At 45.6% G+C, this 16,657-nt stretch overlaps 2 protein-coding genes across 2 annotated transcripts in view; one reads left to right on the top strand and one right to left on the bottom strand.

Moving 5' to 3' along the window:
* Window positions 1–1,656, bottom strand: part of SART3 (spliceosome associated factor 3, U4/U6 recycling protein) — a 48,154-nt gene extending 46,498 nt beyond the window's left edge. The window contains exon 1 of the mRNA XM_063454692.1: window positions 1,426–1,656. Coding sequence (XP_063310762.1) covers window positions 1,426–1,620 — 195 coding nt within the window. The 5' untranslated portion in view covers window positions 1,621–1,656. The remainder of the gene's footprint in view (window positions 1–1,425) is intronic.
* Window positions 1,657–7,660: 6,004 nt separating this feature from the next.
* Window positions 7,661–16,429, top strand: ISCU (iron-sulfur cluster assembly enzyme). The gene is made up of 5 exons (XM_063454691.1): window positions 7,661–7,781; window positions 9,931–10,044; window positions 10,322–10,432; window positions 11,314–11,392; window positions 14,606–16,429. Exons 1-5 carry the CDS (start codon window positions 7,692–7,694, stop codon window positions 14,686–14,688), a joined length of 477 nt encoding a protein of 158 aa, XP_063310761.1. The 5' UTR covers window positions 7,661–7,691; the 3' UTR covers window positions 14,689–16,429.
* The last annotated feature ends 228 nt before the right edge of the window (window positions 16,430–16,657 follow it).

Below are 16,657 nucleotides of genomic sequence, written 5' to 3'. Positions count from 1 at the left end.
GGGTACCTGGCCATTACCCCCCCTGCCCCGGGTACCTGGCCATTACCCCCCCTGCCACGGGTACCTGGCCATTACCCCCCCTGCCACGGGTACCTGGCCATTACCCCCCCTGCCCCGGGTACCTGGCTATTACCCCCCTGCCCCGGGTACCTGGCTATTACCCCCCTGCCCCGGGTACCTGGCTATTACCCCCCTGCCCCGGGTACCTGGCTATTACCCCCCTGCCCCGGGTACCTGGCTATTACCCCCCTGCCCCGGGTTCCTGGCTATTACCCCCCTGCCCCGGGTACCTGGCTATTACCCCCCTGCCCCGGGTACCTGGCTATTACCCCCCTGCCCCGGGTACCTGGCTATTACCCCCCTGCCCCGGGTACCTGGCCATTACCCCCCTGCCCCGGGTACCTGGCCATTACCCCCCTGCCCCGGGTACCTGGCCATTACCCCCCTGCCCCGGGTACCTGGCCATAACCCCCCTGCCCCGGGTACCTGGCCATAACCCCCCTGCCCCGGGTACCTGGCCATAACCCCCCTGCCCCGGGTACCTGGCCATAACCCCCCTGCCCCGGGTACCTGGCCATAACCCCCCTGCCCCGGGTACCTGGCCATAACCCCCCTGCCCCGGGTACCTGGCCATAACCCCCCTGCCCCGGGTACCTGGCCATAACCCCCCTGCCCCGGGTACCTGGCCATAACCCCCCTGCCCCGGGTACCTGGCCATAACCCCCCTGCCCCGGGTACCTGGCCATAACCCCCCTGCCCCGGGTACCTGGCCATTACCCCCCTGCCCCGGGTACCTGGCCATTACCCCCCTGCCCCGGGTACCTCGCCATTACCCCCCTGCCCCGGTACCTGGCCATTACCCCCCTGCCCCGGGTACCTGGCCATTACCCCCCTGCCCCGGGTACCTGGCCATTACCCCCCTGCCCCGGGTACCTGGCCATTACCCCCCCTGCCCCGGGTACCTGGCCATTACCCCCCTGCCCGGGTACCTGGCCATTACCCCCCTGCCCCGGGTACCTGGCTATAACCCCCCCTGCCCCGGGTACCTGGCTATAACCCCCCCTGCCCCGGGTACCTGGCCATAACCCCCCTGCCCCGGGTACCTGGCCATAACCCCCCTGCCCCGGGTACCTGGCCATAACCCCCCTGCCCCGGGTACCTGGCCATTACCCCCCCTGCCCCGGGTACCTGGCCATTACCCCCCTGCCCGGGTACCTGGCCATTACCCCCCTGCCCGGGTACCTGGCCATTACCCCCCTGCCCCGGGTACCTGGCTATAACCCCCCCTGCCCCGGGTACCTGGCTATAACCCCCCTGCCCCGGGTACCTGGCCATAACCCCCCTGCCCCGGGTACCTGGCCATAACCCCCCTGCCCCGGGTACCTGGCCATAACCCCCCTGCCCCGGTTACCTGGCCATTCCTACCTGCTCTTCCAGCCGCTGGATCTCCGCCTCGTTCTCCTTGTCATCTTCTTCGTCTGAGGAAGACTGAGCAGTCCCCTCTGAGGAACCATCCCCGGGCCCTTCTCCCTCAGACTCCATTTCCTCTTCCTCTTCGTCCCCAGGAGCCCTGGTCTCCCTCTCCACCTGCCCGTGCTCAGCAGCCGCCATCGTGTTCATGCTCAATACGAATTCACAACGTTGTTGGGCGGGAGGGCGGTCTGCGGCAATGCCGGACTCTGTGTACACCGCCTACTCTACAATGACCATCCCAGGGGAACTTGCATTCCCGCGGCTCGCAGTATAAAGCGCTCAGTTCGCTCATAGGATTTCTCCACTAAAAGGAATTAGCGCACAGTGCTGCTCATGTTCTGGCAGGCATATCCCAGGCACGCTGTCTCCAGGGTAACGGAGGACCTCTGGGTCCTTGAACACTCATTGCGAGTGCGCATGCGTAGTTTGTTGAGAGGAGGGCGCAAGAAACCCTATTCCGCCATTTTTGGTTAGGGCAGGTTGATAAGGCCAGTATTACCAGCAGCTAAGGCAAACTCCCTCACCTGCATGGTTATGTACTAAACTCTGAGTTGTAGAGTCGTCCAGAAATTGCAAAGTTAAGGCTGATTTAGACCAATTGGAAATATCGCTGACTTGAATATTAAAGGGACACTGCAGGCACCCAGACCACTTCAGCTCATTGAAGTGGTCTGGGTAAAACGCCCCTATTGTCCAAAGTGCTGCAATGTAAAAGATTGCAGTTCAAGAGAAACTGCATAGTCAGCCTCTAGTGGCTTCCTGGTTTGAAACGGACCTTTGGTCCAGTATCTGACACCGGACGTCCTCACGCTCTGCATTGGGTGGACCTGCCCACTTTTCAGGCAGGACTGCCCATTATGGTAGTCACCAGTGATGACCCCTGAAAGCCCAGCTATTCACGTGTCTCAATTCCATACATGCCAATGTTGGAAATCATGCGATAAGTGTTTGGTTCAAAATCCATCATTTTCCTATGCATATCCTATGTAGGATTCACATTTTTACAAAACACCAATGTAAACCAGATCTTGCCAGAGACAGGCAAACCCAGTAAATAAATTCGATAGCTATTTAGCAAATACATTTATTTAACTATGAAGTAATTGCCAATGGCTGGTAGTGCTAGTAAAAAAAAAAAAAAAACCTTAGCAGTGTGAGCTTCAACATGATACTCTTTGTACCAGGCAAACAAGAAAAACTCACAGGCACTCCAAATGTGAAGCCGCAGGCAGATTTATTGCAACAAAATGCACAGCAACGTCCGGGGATGGTTCCTCAGAGGGGACTGCTCAGTCTTCCTCAGAGTTTTTCTTGTTTGCCTTGTCGTGGTGGGATTGCTGGTCCTGCTCCGGAGCACCCGTGGCCGTTGGGAGTGAATGCGGCTCCTGCCATCAACCTTACTCTTTGTACCAGAACCACTACAGTTTTATGTAGGTGTTTACAAAATACTATCCCTGTAGTCTCGGTGTTGTAAATGCTGCATTTTCTAAAAAAAAAATGAATGTGTGTAAGGAATGCATTGTGTGAATCTGTGTTTGTATGTGTAAGGGCTGCAAGGTGAGTTTGTGTATGTATGGGATGCAGTGTGTGTGTCTGTAAGGCAGTGTTTCCCAACCCAGTCCTCAAGGCACACCTACCAGTCCAGGATTTAAGGATTACCCAGTTTTGTCTTTTAGAAAAAAAAGAAAACTGGGTCACCCCTAAATCCTGGACTGGTAGGTGTGCCTTGAGGACTGGGTTGGGAAACACTGCTGTAAGGGATGCACTGAGTGTGTGAAAGGGGTGCATTGTGTGTTGCTGTGTGTAAGGGATGCATTGCTTGTGTTTTTCTGTGTGCAAGGGGTGCATTGTGTGTGTGTGTGTGATGGATGTCAATCTCTCCCCCTACCCCCGTCAATTTCCTTCTTCTCCCCCCCTCTCCAATTTCCTTCTTCTCCCCCTCCCTCTCATTGCCTTCTCCCCCCCCCAATTTCCTTCTTCTCCCCCTCCCTCTCATTTCCTTCCTTCTCCCCCCCTCCAATTTCCTTCCTCTCCCCTCCAATTTCCTTCCTCTCCCCTCCAATTTCCTTCCTCTCCCCTCCAATTTCCTTCCTTTCCCCCCTCCAATTTCCTTCCTCCCTCCCCCCTCAAGTTTCCTTCCTCTCCCCCTCCCTCAAGTTTCCTTCCTCTCCCCCTCCCTCAAATTTCCTTCCTCTCCCCCTCCCTCAAATTTCCTTCCTCTCCCCCTCCCTCAAATTTCCTTCCTCTCCCCCTCCTTCAAATTTCCTTCCTTCCTCTCCCCCCTCCCTCTCCCCCCTCCCTCAAATGTCCTCCCTTCCTCTCCCCCCTCAAATTCCTACCTCTCCCTCCCCTCCCTCAAATTTCCTTCCTCTCCCCCCTTCAAATTTCCTCCCTTCCTCTCCCCCCACTCCCTCAAATTTCCTCCCTCCCTCTCCCCCCCACTCCCTCAAATTTCCTCCCGCCCTCTCCCCCCCACCCACTCAAATTTCCTCCCTCCCTCTCCCCCCACTCCCTCAAATTTCCTACCTCCCTCTCCCCCCCACTCCTTCAAATTTCCTCCCTCCCTCTCCCCCACCACTCAAATTTTCTCCCTCGCCCCCCCACCACTCAAATTTTCTCCCTCGCCCCCCCCACCCACTCAAATTTTCTCCCTCGCCCCCCACCCACTCAAATTTTCTCCCTCGCCCCCCCACCCACTCAAATTTTCTCCCTCGCCCCCCCACCCACTCAAATTTTCTCCCTCGCCCCCCCACCCACTCAAATTTCCTCCCTCGCCCCCCCACCCACTCAAATTTCCTCCCTCGCCCCCCCACCCACTCAAATTTTCTCCCTCACCCCCCACCCACTCAAATTTTCTCCCTCCCCCCTCCCCCCTCAAATTTTCTCCCTCCCCCCTAATTTTCTCCCTCCCCCCACCCACTCAAATTTTCTCCCTCGCCCCCCCACCCACACAAATTTTCTCCGTCCCTCTCCCCCACCCCCACTCACTTAAATGTCCTCCCTGTCCCTGTCCCTGACACCCGGCGGGCGCGCGAGGGAGCACTCTCCTCTGAGTGCTTCCTCTTCAGCTCCCTCGCGCGCCGCGTACTGATGCCGGAGCCGGAAGATGACGTCATCTTCCGGCTCCGGCATCAGTACGGTGCGCGAGGGAGCTGAAGAGGAAGCACTCAGAGGAGAGTGCTCCCTCGCGCGCCGCCAGGTGTCAGCAGGGCCAGCCTCTGGGGGGCCCTGAGGTGACCGGCTGCTGGGCCCCCCAGGAGAAGAGGCTGGCCCAGTGCCAGTGGGTACATACCGGGCCCCCTGCGACCCGGTATGTACCCACTGAATGTGGGGCCCGGACGACCTGAGCAGTCCGGGCCCCCCAGGACCGCATGCCCTGATGGCGGCCCTGCCGGCTCTGCTTGGGGCCCCGGGCCAGCTCGGGGCCCCAAGCAGTTGCTTGGCTTGCCTGTCGGGTAGCGACGGGCCTGTTTAGAGGTTCTCCTCTATGAGGAGATGCTGATTAGCCCCTTAAGGACACAACTTCAGAAAAAAAAGTGAATCGTGACGGAATATTTCCGTCATGTGTCCTTAAGGGGTTAGAGCATGTCACACACAGTGATAACTATTGATGTGTGAAGGCAGTGTCGGAATTACCACTGTCGCAGCTGCGACCGGGCCCCTGCAACCGTGGGCTGCCTAGAGGAGCACTGTCACAGGGTCCCACCTAGGGCACCCCTAAATTGCCGCTTGTACAGTGAGGCAGAGTAGGCACCTGCTCACCTGGATGGCAGGTGCCTTCTCTGCCGATATATACCGAGGGGAGGACAGGTGGCAGGAGGTATTTGGTGGTGAGGGAGCACTGATCTGACAGTTCCTCTCTCCTCCCTCGCGTGTCCTCTATGATGCTGGGAGACATAATATGACGTAAATCCGGGATACTAAACAGCGCGCAGGAGGAGAGAGGAACTGTCACTGCACATCCCCATGGAGAGGACCCAGACCATCATTTAAAAATGTATATAATCACACACCAACTGCTAAACGTCTTTAGGTTCACCACTGATATTTGTATTTCTATTTTTACCTGAATTTATATTTGACTTGTATTTCGATTTTGAAATCTTATTATTCCTTTGTTAATGTTATCAAGTACCTGCATTCTGTTGTTGATGATAACCGTTCACCAACTCACGATGTAAATTACAACATTTATTGCATTTTATTGTAAATTCTTTTTCTCAAAGTCAATGCATATAACTACTGTAACCTGTACTTTTCTGAAACAAAAAGAAAAATAAAAAACTTTGAAATTTAAAAAAAAAAAAAAGGTAGGGAGGCTGGATGGGCCTCAAAAAAGTTAAATTAATTTGTGAGATTGTGCAAGAATGTGTGTGTAAGTGTCTGTCAGTGTATCTGTCAGCATGTGTGTGTGTCTGTCAGTGTGTGTGTGTGTGTCAATATGTGACTGTAAGTGTGTGTCTGTCACACACGCGGGACTGTCAGCGTGTGTGTGTCTATCAGTTTGTGTGTGTGACTGTCAGCGTGTGTATGTGTGTGTCTGTCAGTAAGTGACTGTCAGTGTGTGTGTCTGTCACACACGTGGGTGGGTGTCTGTCAGTGTGTGTGTGGGTATCAGTTTGTGTGTGTGACTGTCAGCGTGTGTATGTGTGTGTCTGTCAGTATGTGACTGTCAGTATGTGTGTCTGTCACACACGTGGGTGGGAGAGACACGTGGAGGGGCTGGGGGTGGGTGAGAAGCATGGAGGGGTTGTGGGGTGGGAAAGACACATGGGAGGGCTGGGAGGTGGGAGAGACACATCAAGGAACTGGGAGCTGGGAGAGACACATGGGGGATTGGAGAGACACATTGAGGGGCTGGGGGTGATGAGACACGTGGCACTTCTAGACAGCACTTCCCTACTTTGTCTCAGTATCTCTCTTCATAAAGACTCTATCGTTATGAAATACTATTTTTTTTCAGGGGGAGGGGGGGAGAGTGATAGTGCCTCAAGTGGCCAATTATTATTATTATTATTACTGGTATTTATAAAGCGCCAACAAATTCCGCAGTGCTGAACACAATAAGAACAGACCGATACAACAGGTAGAGGGCCCTGCCCATGAGCTTACAATCTAAAGGTTGAAGGTAAAGGTAGCAGAGGAATTTGTATGTTATGGCAGAGAGAGTTAATGGTATAACTGCAGCAGCTGATAACATGTGAAGGTAATAGGGAGGTGATTGGTGTGGTTCCAAACAGCTTGAGGTGCATGCTATATAGTTAGAAGGAACCTGGGTGGGTAGAGGCCAGTAAAATTGCCAATGTGCTAAACTCTCTGGTTGCAGTCCACGGGGTGCACAGATCTACTGCCACTCTTGGCTATGCTTTCTGGGGACTTGGGCCAAACTCAGGACCCCATAGTCTAAAATCATGACAGTGTGAGGGTTGGAAGGTATTGTGGACTTATGAAAAAAAATATTAAAGATAAAAAAAAATCAGGTACGATAAAAGATATATTACAGAGAAGTGTTGGTAATGTTTTATAACGCCAGCCTTTGTTTTCCTATGACACCCCCTGCACCCTGAAGGAATACATGGGATTAAAGGACCACTATAGGCACCCAGACCACTTCAGCTTAATGAAGTGGTCTGGGTGCCAGGTCCAGCTAGGTTTAACCCTTTTTTTCTATAAACATAGCAGTTTCGGAGAAATTGCTATATTTACATTGGGTTAATCCAGCCTCTAGTGGCTGTCTCATTGACAGCCGCTAGAGGCGCTTCTGCGCTTCTCACTGTGATTTTCACAGTGAGAAGACGCCAGCATCCATAGGAAAGCATTGAGAATGCTTTCCTATGGACAGGCTGAATGCGCGCGTGGCGCATGCGCATTCAGCCGAGGAGGAGGAGAGTCCCCCGCCTGGCGCTGGAGAAAGAGGTAAGTTTAACCCCTTCCACCCACTAGAGCCCGGCGGGAGTGGGACCCTGAGGGTGGGGGCACCCTCAGGGCACTATAGTGCCAGGAAAACGAGTACCGTATGTTTTCCTGGCACTGGAGATTCCCTTTAACTAGTCAGTGCATTATGTAAGCTATGACTTTCACTTTCTTGAAGGCCAGAGGCAGCTGTCAGTCTCCGCAGCGCCATCTGCTGGTGTTTATGCAAACAGTATAACCACGTGACCGGAGCACGTCCAGGAACGTCATTTCACCGCTGCTGCGTAGTAAACGAAGTCGCATTGATGGCTAGTGTCGGCCGCCTGTTCTGCTCTGCCTGGACCAAGTGCAGGGTACCGGAGCTCAGCGTGCCCTGCGCGGGGTATCACAAGAAGGTAACGGGCACTGAGAGAGTCTGAGTGTGCAGTATGGTGGGAGCGGGGCTGTGTGTGAGTGCTGGACTCGGGCTGAGCAAAGTCAAACTACACGGGTCAGGCTGGCCAAAGGCAGAGCCAACTGGGTTTTAGAAGTAATACAACTCCCATGATGCTTTGTCGGCCTTGTTGCTGGTGGGGAATCATGGGAGTGGTAGTTCAAAACAACATAGGCTCTGCCTTTTGGCTGTTTGAGGACTAGGAGAACTGAGGTGAGGGCTAACTGCGCAGTGGCTACCCCATGGTGGCTCAGGCAGATGGCTGGTGCTATTCCTAAACCGTCTATCTAAAACAGGGGTATCATGAGAGTCAATGGGACTTCTACTGTTTGGTATATTTCAATACTTTCCCATCAGAACTGCTCGATATGCAAGTTCTCAGCTTTCATGGAGCATTGTGTGTGTGTGTGTATATATATTTATATTTATTATTTTTTTTTTTTTTTTTTAATTCTTTATTTTTGAGTGCATGGATAGGCAATATCGCTTACTCTGCCACAACAGTGTTTGTAAGCAAGGACATTTCGTATTGGTGTTACATTTGTGGCATTCTAACAGTGCACATTTTTATATATAAATGCATGAACAGAGCATATATTTATCTTGGTTAGGCATTGCAAGCATTGTATATTTTAAACTGTATATTCAGCGTTCAACAATTTCTGTGAAGACCATGTTTATAAACCTATATTAATGTTACATGGCCTCATTGTGTTTGGTGTAGCGGATAGATTGTGGTATGTGTGTGTGTATGTATGTGTGTATATATGTATATATGTGTATATATATATATATATATATATATATATATATATATATATATATTCAGCAACAATATTAAAACCGGTGTAGTGAATAACATTGCTTATATCATTACAAGAGGTGATCTATATTATTCAGCAAGTGACCATTCAGAAAAAATGGGCAAGCGCAAGGATCTGGGTAACTTTGACAAAAAGTGTTGCAAGGAAGGACAACAAGTGAACTGGCGTCGGGTTCACGGGCGCCCAGGTTCATTGATGCATGTGGAGTGTGAAGGCTAGCCCGTCTGGTCCTATCACACAGAAGAGCTACTGTAGCACAAATTGCTGAAAAATGTAATGCTGTTCATGATAGAAAGGTGTCAGGGCAGGCAATGTATTTAAGTTTTCTGCATATGCTGCTGTGTAGCCACAGATCAGTCAGAGTGCCCATGATGACCCCTGCCCACCACGAAAGCGCTTTTAATGAGGATGTGAGCATCAGAATTGGACCATGGAGCAATGGTAGAAGGTTGCCTGGTCTTATGAATCATGTTTTCTTTTAGATCAGGTAGATGGCTAGGTGCGTGTGCTCAAGTTACCTGGGGAAGAGATGGCAGCAGAATTCTTTATGTGAAGAAGGCAGGCCAGTGAAGGCAGTGTTATGCTCTGGGCATTGTTCTGCTGGTGAATCTTGGGTTCTGGCATTCATGTGGATGTTACTTTGATACATAGCAGCTATCTAGAGATTATTGTAGACCACATAATAGACCCCCTTATGGCAGTGGCCTCTTTCAGAGGCAATATGCACACTGCGAAAATTGCTCAAGAAAAAGAATTAAAGATGTTGCCTTGGCCTTCAAATTCTCCAGTTCCATATCCAATCGGACTCGCTACTTGGATTTGCTGCTAATATCTTTGGGCCAGATACTACAGAATATATTCAGTGGTCTTGTGGAGTCAATTCCTTGACGCATCCGAGCTGGTTTGGCAGCACAAGGGGGTCTAAATGAGATTAGGCAGGTGGTTTTAACCCCTTAAGGACACATGACATGTGTGACATGTCATGATTCCCTTTTATTCCAGAAGTTTGGTCCTTAAGGGGTTAAAGTTGTGGCTGATCAACAACAATGTATGTCATATATATATATATATATTTTTTTTTTTTACTTGTAGGTGCATATCTCCTACCTCATAAATAGGTCAAATGCTGCCCAACTCTGCATTACTGCTCTCATTAGGTGTGTGCTTAGCCGGTTTGGTTTTATTCTCTCCCTAAGTGATACATTTGTTAGTCTGTGTTAGAGGACAATTTCTCAAGGTCAGTGCTGGACAGTTGCTTCTGCTAATCATTGCATAAATGTCTTGCAGGTAGTGGATCACTATGAAAATCCAAGAAATGTTGGATCCCTTGACAAGAACTCTAAGAATGTAGGAACTGGTTTGGTTGGTGCTCCTGCATGTGGAGATGTTATGAAACTCCAAGTAAGTAGGTCATGTATACTTTTCTTTCATAACATGTTGACTCTTGCTTTTTCAGCCTTGATTAATTCCTGCAATATGGACTTGAAGAGTAGCAAAAACATTTACCCTATTGTAGATTTTTATTTTCTTTATAAGGACCAAGGTTTGTTTTGTACATTTTTCGATGTTCACAAATTGTATTTCCAGGTGTTTAAATTCCAGTGGTATGCTAATTGTCCACGGTCTCTTAAGCTGATAACGTCTTTAACAGTGAGTCTTGTACTGTTCTGTCTTGCAGATAGAAGTTGATGGGAGCGGGAAGATTGTGGAAGCAAGATTCAAGACCTTTGGATGTGGCTCTGCTATTGCATCCAGCTCATTAGTTACTGAATGGGTGAAAGGAAAAACGGTAACTTCATTTTAGGTTTATATATTCTGCAGTTGACTGGGCTATCTGATTTTTGCCAATTGCCATAATGAAGGTTGCAGCATGCAATAATGCTTAGGTAAACACTGTTTTCTGTAGCTTATTATATATAAAGTGAAATGCCACCTCCATACGTCTAAGGGAAGCTCTATGAAGGAGGTGATCCACATATCAATGTATGGTATCAATATTAACAAAGCAAAATAAAAGATATTTTCCTTTTAAAGTATCTTTAGATGCTGAAAACACCTAGGCAAACAGTAGCAGCAGCAGGAACACAGAGCCAAGAAAAGAGTCCACGAGTCAATAGTCTCTTATCTAGACTTATACTATATACCTGTGTCCACAGGGGGATTATGGGACATGTAGTTCAACTTAAAGCAACTGTTTGATTCATGCAACTTAATGAGTGGAACTGCTGAATAAGCTGATAGCAGCTATGTATTTCTAACAGCTTTGTCAGACCTTTTCAGTTTGAGAGCACAGTATCTTCCTGGCCCATCAGACATTGCTCTGTCATTGACACAGAGTGACCCAGGCAAGGGTTTTTATTTTTATTTTATTTTTTTGTTCAGGTGAATGCTTAGTAAGGTTGTCTAGTTGCTATGTTATTAAAACCATGTTTACTTAAAGGAACACTCTAGGCACCATAACAACTTGAACTCCATGAAGCAGTTTTAGTGTATAGATCATGCTACTGCATTCTGACATTTTGGTTCTGAACTATGCAATAAAAAGCAGATTGTCCCTGCTGACCAGTGTATAAGAGTATAGTTCTCTATTTATATGTGTCTATGTAGTGCATTGTTTTGAGACTGTAAGATTTCATATGGAAAATGTTCAAAATCTTCTGTGCTCTACAGGTTGATGAGGCAATGACAATCAAGAACACAGACATTGCCAAAGAACTGTGCCTTCCACCAGTGAAATTGCACTGCTCCAGTAAGTATTACTACAGATTAGCTGTTGCATTTGCTCGTTAGTCATATGATTTTTTTTCTTTTACATTTATTTAGATTTTAAATTAAGCCCCCTGAGGTGTTGCTGAAGGTAATTTCATGGGTTGGACACCTGACCTGAAAAGCTCTGGGTCTAATTTTGGCACTGATCCATGGAGGGTCTGAAGTTAATAAGTGTGGTTGGGGCCATGCAATTTCCCATGCTTTGATGCCCTTGTTTCTGTTTTTTTGTTCTGCTCAACAATGCCCTTGCAAGCACCTGTAGCTACTGTGTAACCATAGGATAGCAGTAAAAAAATAATAAATTTTCATTGTTGAATTAATCATTTGAGTAAAGACTGCTCATAAGTGTACATTCACATAATGAGCCCAACTGTGTTCGAAATAATGATATTACAGTGCCTAATGCAAACCCAGTAAAGACTAAGCCTTTTTTGAGATGTGACCGTTTTGTGAAAAGGCCTTTTTGACACTTTTGCCATGTCTACATTCTACCACAATAGAAAAATTTATTTTTAAAAGTTCAACCGTACATATTATTTATAAAATTTTTAAAGGAGATATGGCTTTCTTTTGATTCCTTATTTACATACATAACACAACCTTAAAGGAACACTATAGTCACCAAAACAACGTTGGCTTAATGAAGCAGTTTTGGTATAAAGATCATGCCTCTTAAGTTTCACTGCCATTTAGGAGTTTATCCCGTTTTGTTTCTGTTTATGCAGCCCTAGCCACACCTCAAGTGGCTGTGACTGACAGCCTACATGAAAACTAAATGGGTTCATTTTCAATCAGATGTAACTTACTCTAAAAATATTTTTATCTCCAGTTCTGTAAATTGAACTTTAATCACACACAGGAGGCTCCTGCAGGGTATGGCAAGCTATTAACTGAGCAGGAGATAAGACATTTTAAATTAAACATAATTTGCAATAAAGTGTAGACATTAGGTGACTCTTTACAGGAATTGTTCAGGAAGGTTGTGCAAGTCACATGCAGGGGGGCGTGACTATGACTGCATAAACAAAGTGATTTAACTCCTAAATGGCAGTGAATTGTGCAGTTTTGTATCAGTAACACTAACTGTTTTTTTTTTTTTTTTATTGAAATTTAAAAGTCAACTGAGCATATCCTGGGGGAAAAACATTATACACTTTATAGGTGATTTTTCAATGTCCTATTCAATTGTGTAAATTCCGATTTAAATATGAAAAACACCTGTTGTCTCAAGCACACTTCACACAACTAATCAAGGGCTTCATTAGTTGCTTGAGCTGGAACATTCGAAATACCTGAACTGGCTAGTGGTTTGAGTGTCAAAGTTAAAAAGAGATCATCACCTTCACAAACAAGTAACAGGATACAAAGAGAGTGAAGGCACTGAATGTTCCTAGAGACACCGTTGGAAGCATAGTTAGAAAGTTAAAAGTTGAAGAAACAATAGTTACACTACCTGGATGGGGCTGAAAAATTAAGCCATCAATGGCAGCAACCAAATTTCTGAGAAGGCAGGTTCTGAAAAACCCTCTAGTGACTGCAAGAGACCTGCAGCAAGACTTGTTGGCAGCAGGCCCTGAGGTTTCAGTGAGTACAATAAACCTTGCACTAAAGGCAAAAGGTTTCCATGCCAGAACCCCAAGACGTACACGGCTACTGTCCCAAAAGCACAAGAAAAGGTCAGCTCCATTATGATCAAAATTGTATAAATAAGCCACACAAGTTTTGGGATTCTGTTCTGTGAAGCAATGAAACAAACTAGAACTTTTCAGCCCAATGTTTCAGCAGTATGTCTGGAGGAAGAAAAATGAAGCATACACTGAAAAGAACAGTCTGCCTACAGTTAAACATGGCGGGGGCTCAGTGATGCTCTAGGGCTGCTTTGCATCCTATGGCACTGGAAACCTGCAGCTTGTGGAAGGCAAGATGGATTCATTGACGTATTAGGAAATCTTAGAAGAAAACCTCATTGGACCTTTCAACAAGACTATAATCCCTAACATCCACCAAGGCTTGGTTGCATGTCCTGAAAAATTCTACAGTAGCCATCAGTCACCTGACTAACCCCATAGAAAATCTCTGGTGGGATTTGAAGAAGGTGGTCGCAGCACGCAAACCTAAGAATATTGCTGAACAGGAGGCCATTGCTCATGACAATGGGCTAAGGTTTTTCAGGAATGCTGCCAGAAGCTGGTGTCTGGCTATGCATCTCATTTGCAGCCAGTCATAACCGAAAACAGGTGCTCTAAGAACTAAAGATGCCATGAAGGGGTTCAATAATTGAGACTGGAGAAGTCTTTATAAGTTGCATTTTCAGTTGAATTTGGGGAAACCACGTGAATCCTTCATTGTGATGAGCTATTTCAATAGCTTTTGTTTATTGCAAACAGCTGGAAGTCTAATTTTGACAATAAACCTATGTTTTCAATAAGGATTGAATAATTTTGATGACAACTGTATTCCTGGGTGTCTACTTTCTACACATATATATATATATATATATATATATATATATATTTGTGCAGCAGTTTTGGATTCTGTGACTATTATATTTTCATCATGTTAAAATTTGCAAAGGTTTAGCTTTAAAACGCTAATCTGTTCTGCGTGCTATCTGGCCTATAACCTCCAAAAAATAATTACACATTTAAACTTCTTTGGGATTTTCAAATTTGTAAATATTTTATTCATACTTAAATCTGCAGCAAACAAATTGAAAATAGGAAGATACTTGCTTACAAAGTATCTGCATTCTAAATCATCAAGCTTTGCAATGTATGCAAACCAGGTTTAATATGAATAAAGGGAGGACCAGGCTTATTTGAACAACTGCATATGCAAATTGCTATAGCTATTTAATAAAATAAGGGGTGGGGGGGGAGAGTTGCAGGACCAAGCTATATGAAGAGCACAGGTGGTTTTAGTGTTTTTATTTTAATGAAGGCATAATCACTTGCATATTATGTTGATTATAGATCCCATCTGCTATAAAAGTACTTGATGGAATTCCGCTCTTCTTTGCCTATGCTGATATTTAATTCTTGGTTTAGCCTTGATAAATATAAATAATATAACCTTTGTTTTGACATTTCTTTAACCATAAAATTCCATGTAATCATTTTATGTTCCTGTTTATAATTAAAAAATGACATTTATCATGGTTGCAATATATTTAAACCATGCTCTCTTTTTCCAGTGCTTGCTGAAGATGCTATCCGAGCTGCCCTTGCAGATTACAGATTGAAGCAGGACAAGGAGCAGTCTGCAGCCAGTGGTTAGCTGAACCAATCTGCCGCTATCTTCTCATCGCAACATCACTTTGCTGTGCCAGTTTCTTTGTACAAACGGCACGCCTGTTAAATAACAGCAGGCTTACGATACGCACAATAATACAGCAGCTTGTCAAAGTATGTGTGGATGAGTTTAATTTGTAGTGTTATGATTTCCTTATGCACATCTTGTACTTGCAATAAGGAAGTAGCTATGGCGTTTCCATGATTTTAGTAAGTTTGCTGCAAAACCTAGTACATAAGTTACAGTGGGTATAGGGTTGTCTAGACTACAACTTCATTTTGAACCCCTTACCGGTGTATTATATAAATCAAAAGCTTACCCTGACATTCAAATATTTAAGCTTTTCTGTGTAGGTGTCAACTATTGCCACAGCTGCTCTACACTACAACACACATAATGTTCAGGCACCTAAAAGTTATTGGCCATTATGGCAACTATATTCCACGGCTGCTGAAATTTCACATATTGTCTGTTCCTTCTTTTGTCGTTTAATGAACCCTTCAGATTTGCTATGAGAGGTGTTTTTGGATCTAGTGCACAGGCCCTTAAGACAAGTTGCTTTTCTATTTTCCCTGTAGTAAACACATCAGAAACTGCACTAATTTCACCAGAGCCACTGTCTAACAGAATTTGTTTAATATTAAAGCCGTTCTTAAACTATATTCTTGCAGATGGTCCTTTTTTTGAAAAAAAATGCATAGAGAAATTTATAGTAAGTTGAATAACCCAAGGGTTGTAGCTACTGTATCAGGTAGATCAAACACCCTGCTGTTCTCTTTGCTCAGATGAGTCCTTTTTAGACATTATGCTTATCATTGGGCTTGTAATTTACCCCCTTTAGTATTCAAGCTGTTGATCTTTCCTCCTTATTTACTTGGTTGTTAAAGTGGCTGTTACCTTCTGGGGTCTTTGCATATTTTGCAAAGATTGTAGCTGGTGATTGTGGTCCTTTTTGCATTGTAATGGACCTGAGGTTCAGGGGAAGGTGGTGTTTTGGTTTTTTTTTGGTTTGTTTTTTAAACTTGACTAAACCAATCTCTCGCAAGCGCCCCATCTTCTTCCACAAGGACCTCTTCAGCTCTTAGTGCTTCATCTGCCAAGAGTCAACATCAGTGCTGTATGCTCGTGCATGCACTAAAATACAACACTGATGGCTATGGAGGAAACTCTGAGACGGCGAGATCCTCCATAGAAAGAGCCCTTTTCCCCTCCGCCGTAACTAGTAAGGACTTGAATAAAGGTAGCGCTGCCTTTTTGTCAAGCGGAGGAAAAATTACATAAGACAAAGTAGCCCCTACTACATCTCATGACTCGGTTAGATTGTCAGTGAAATTCCAACCCAGTCTTTATGAGCTTTTCGTAAATGTTATCTTTATGAATTTTTTTTTTTTTTTTGAGCATACAGTCACAATGCTTTATATTTCATTGTAAGCAACTGTTTTTTGTTTTTGTTGTTTTTGTTTTTTCTTGGAACAGTTTCTAAGAATTTTTATCACTGAGACCCTCCTCAAAACCAATGCAACCTTTAGTGACTAGACCTTAAGGTACATGGATCATAACCCCGTTTTCATGCACTGGACTAGAAGATAGTGAGAGTTCTGTTATAACCTTTCTGGAGCAAAAGCTGTTCTCATAAGTATTGTTTATTTTTCCCTCAGACTGAATAAGACCCCAACTTTTGTGATCCAGATTTTTGTTTTCAAATTAATTTTTTTTTTTTTTTTTTTTTTTTACAAAAGGATAAGCAGGCTTATTGAAGCTTTATAATTTTATATGTAGTGCATAATTAATCCAAGGAAATTTGATCATCTGCATTTTTTTTTTTTTGCTTGTATATATTTCTTATAGTACAATTAAAAAAATAAAAAAAAAATATTCTACCTGTCTTGTTTTTAGTTGCCTCTATTTGCAAACTCACAGTTCTGATCATTTTGTTTTGTGTGTGTGTGCTACT

The sequence above is a fragment of the Pelobates fuscus genome, chromosome 5 (genome assembly GCF_036172605.1).
Source record: "Pelobates fuscus isolate aPelFus1 chromosome 5, aPelFus1.pri, whole genome shotgun sequence".
In the NCBI taxonomy this organism is placed as follows: domain Eukaryota; kingdom Metazoa; phylum Chordata; class Amphibia; order Anura; family Pelobatidae; genus Pelobates; species Pelobates fuscus.
The sequence above is the reverse complement of the archived record's forward strand: the minus strand, read 5'-3'. Positions and strand labels throughout refer to the sequence as shown.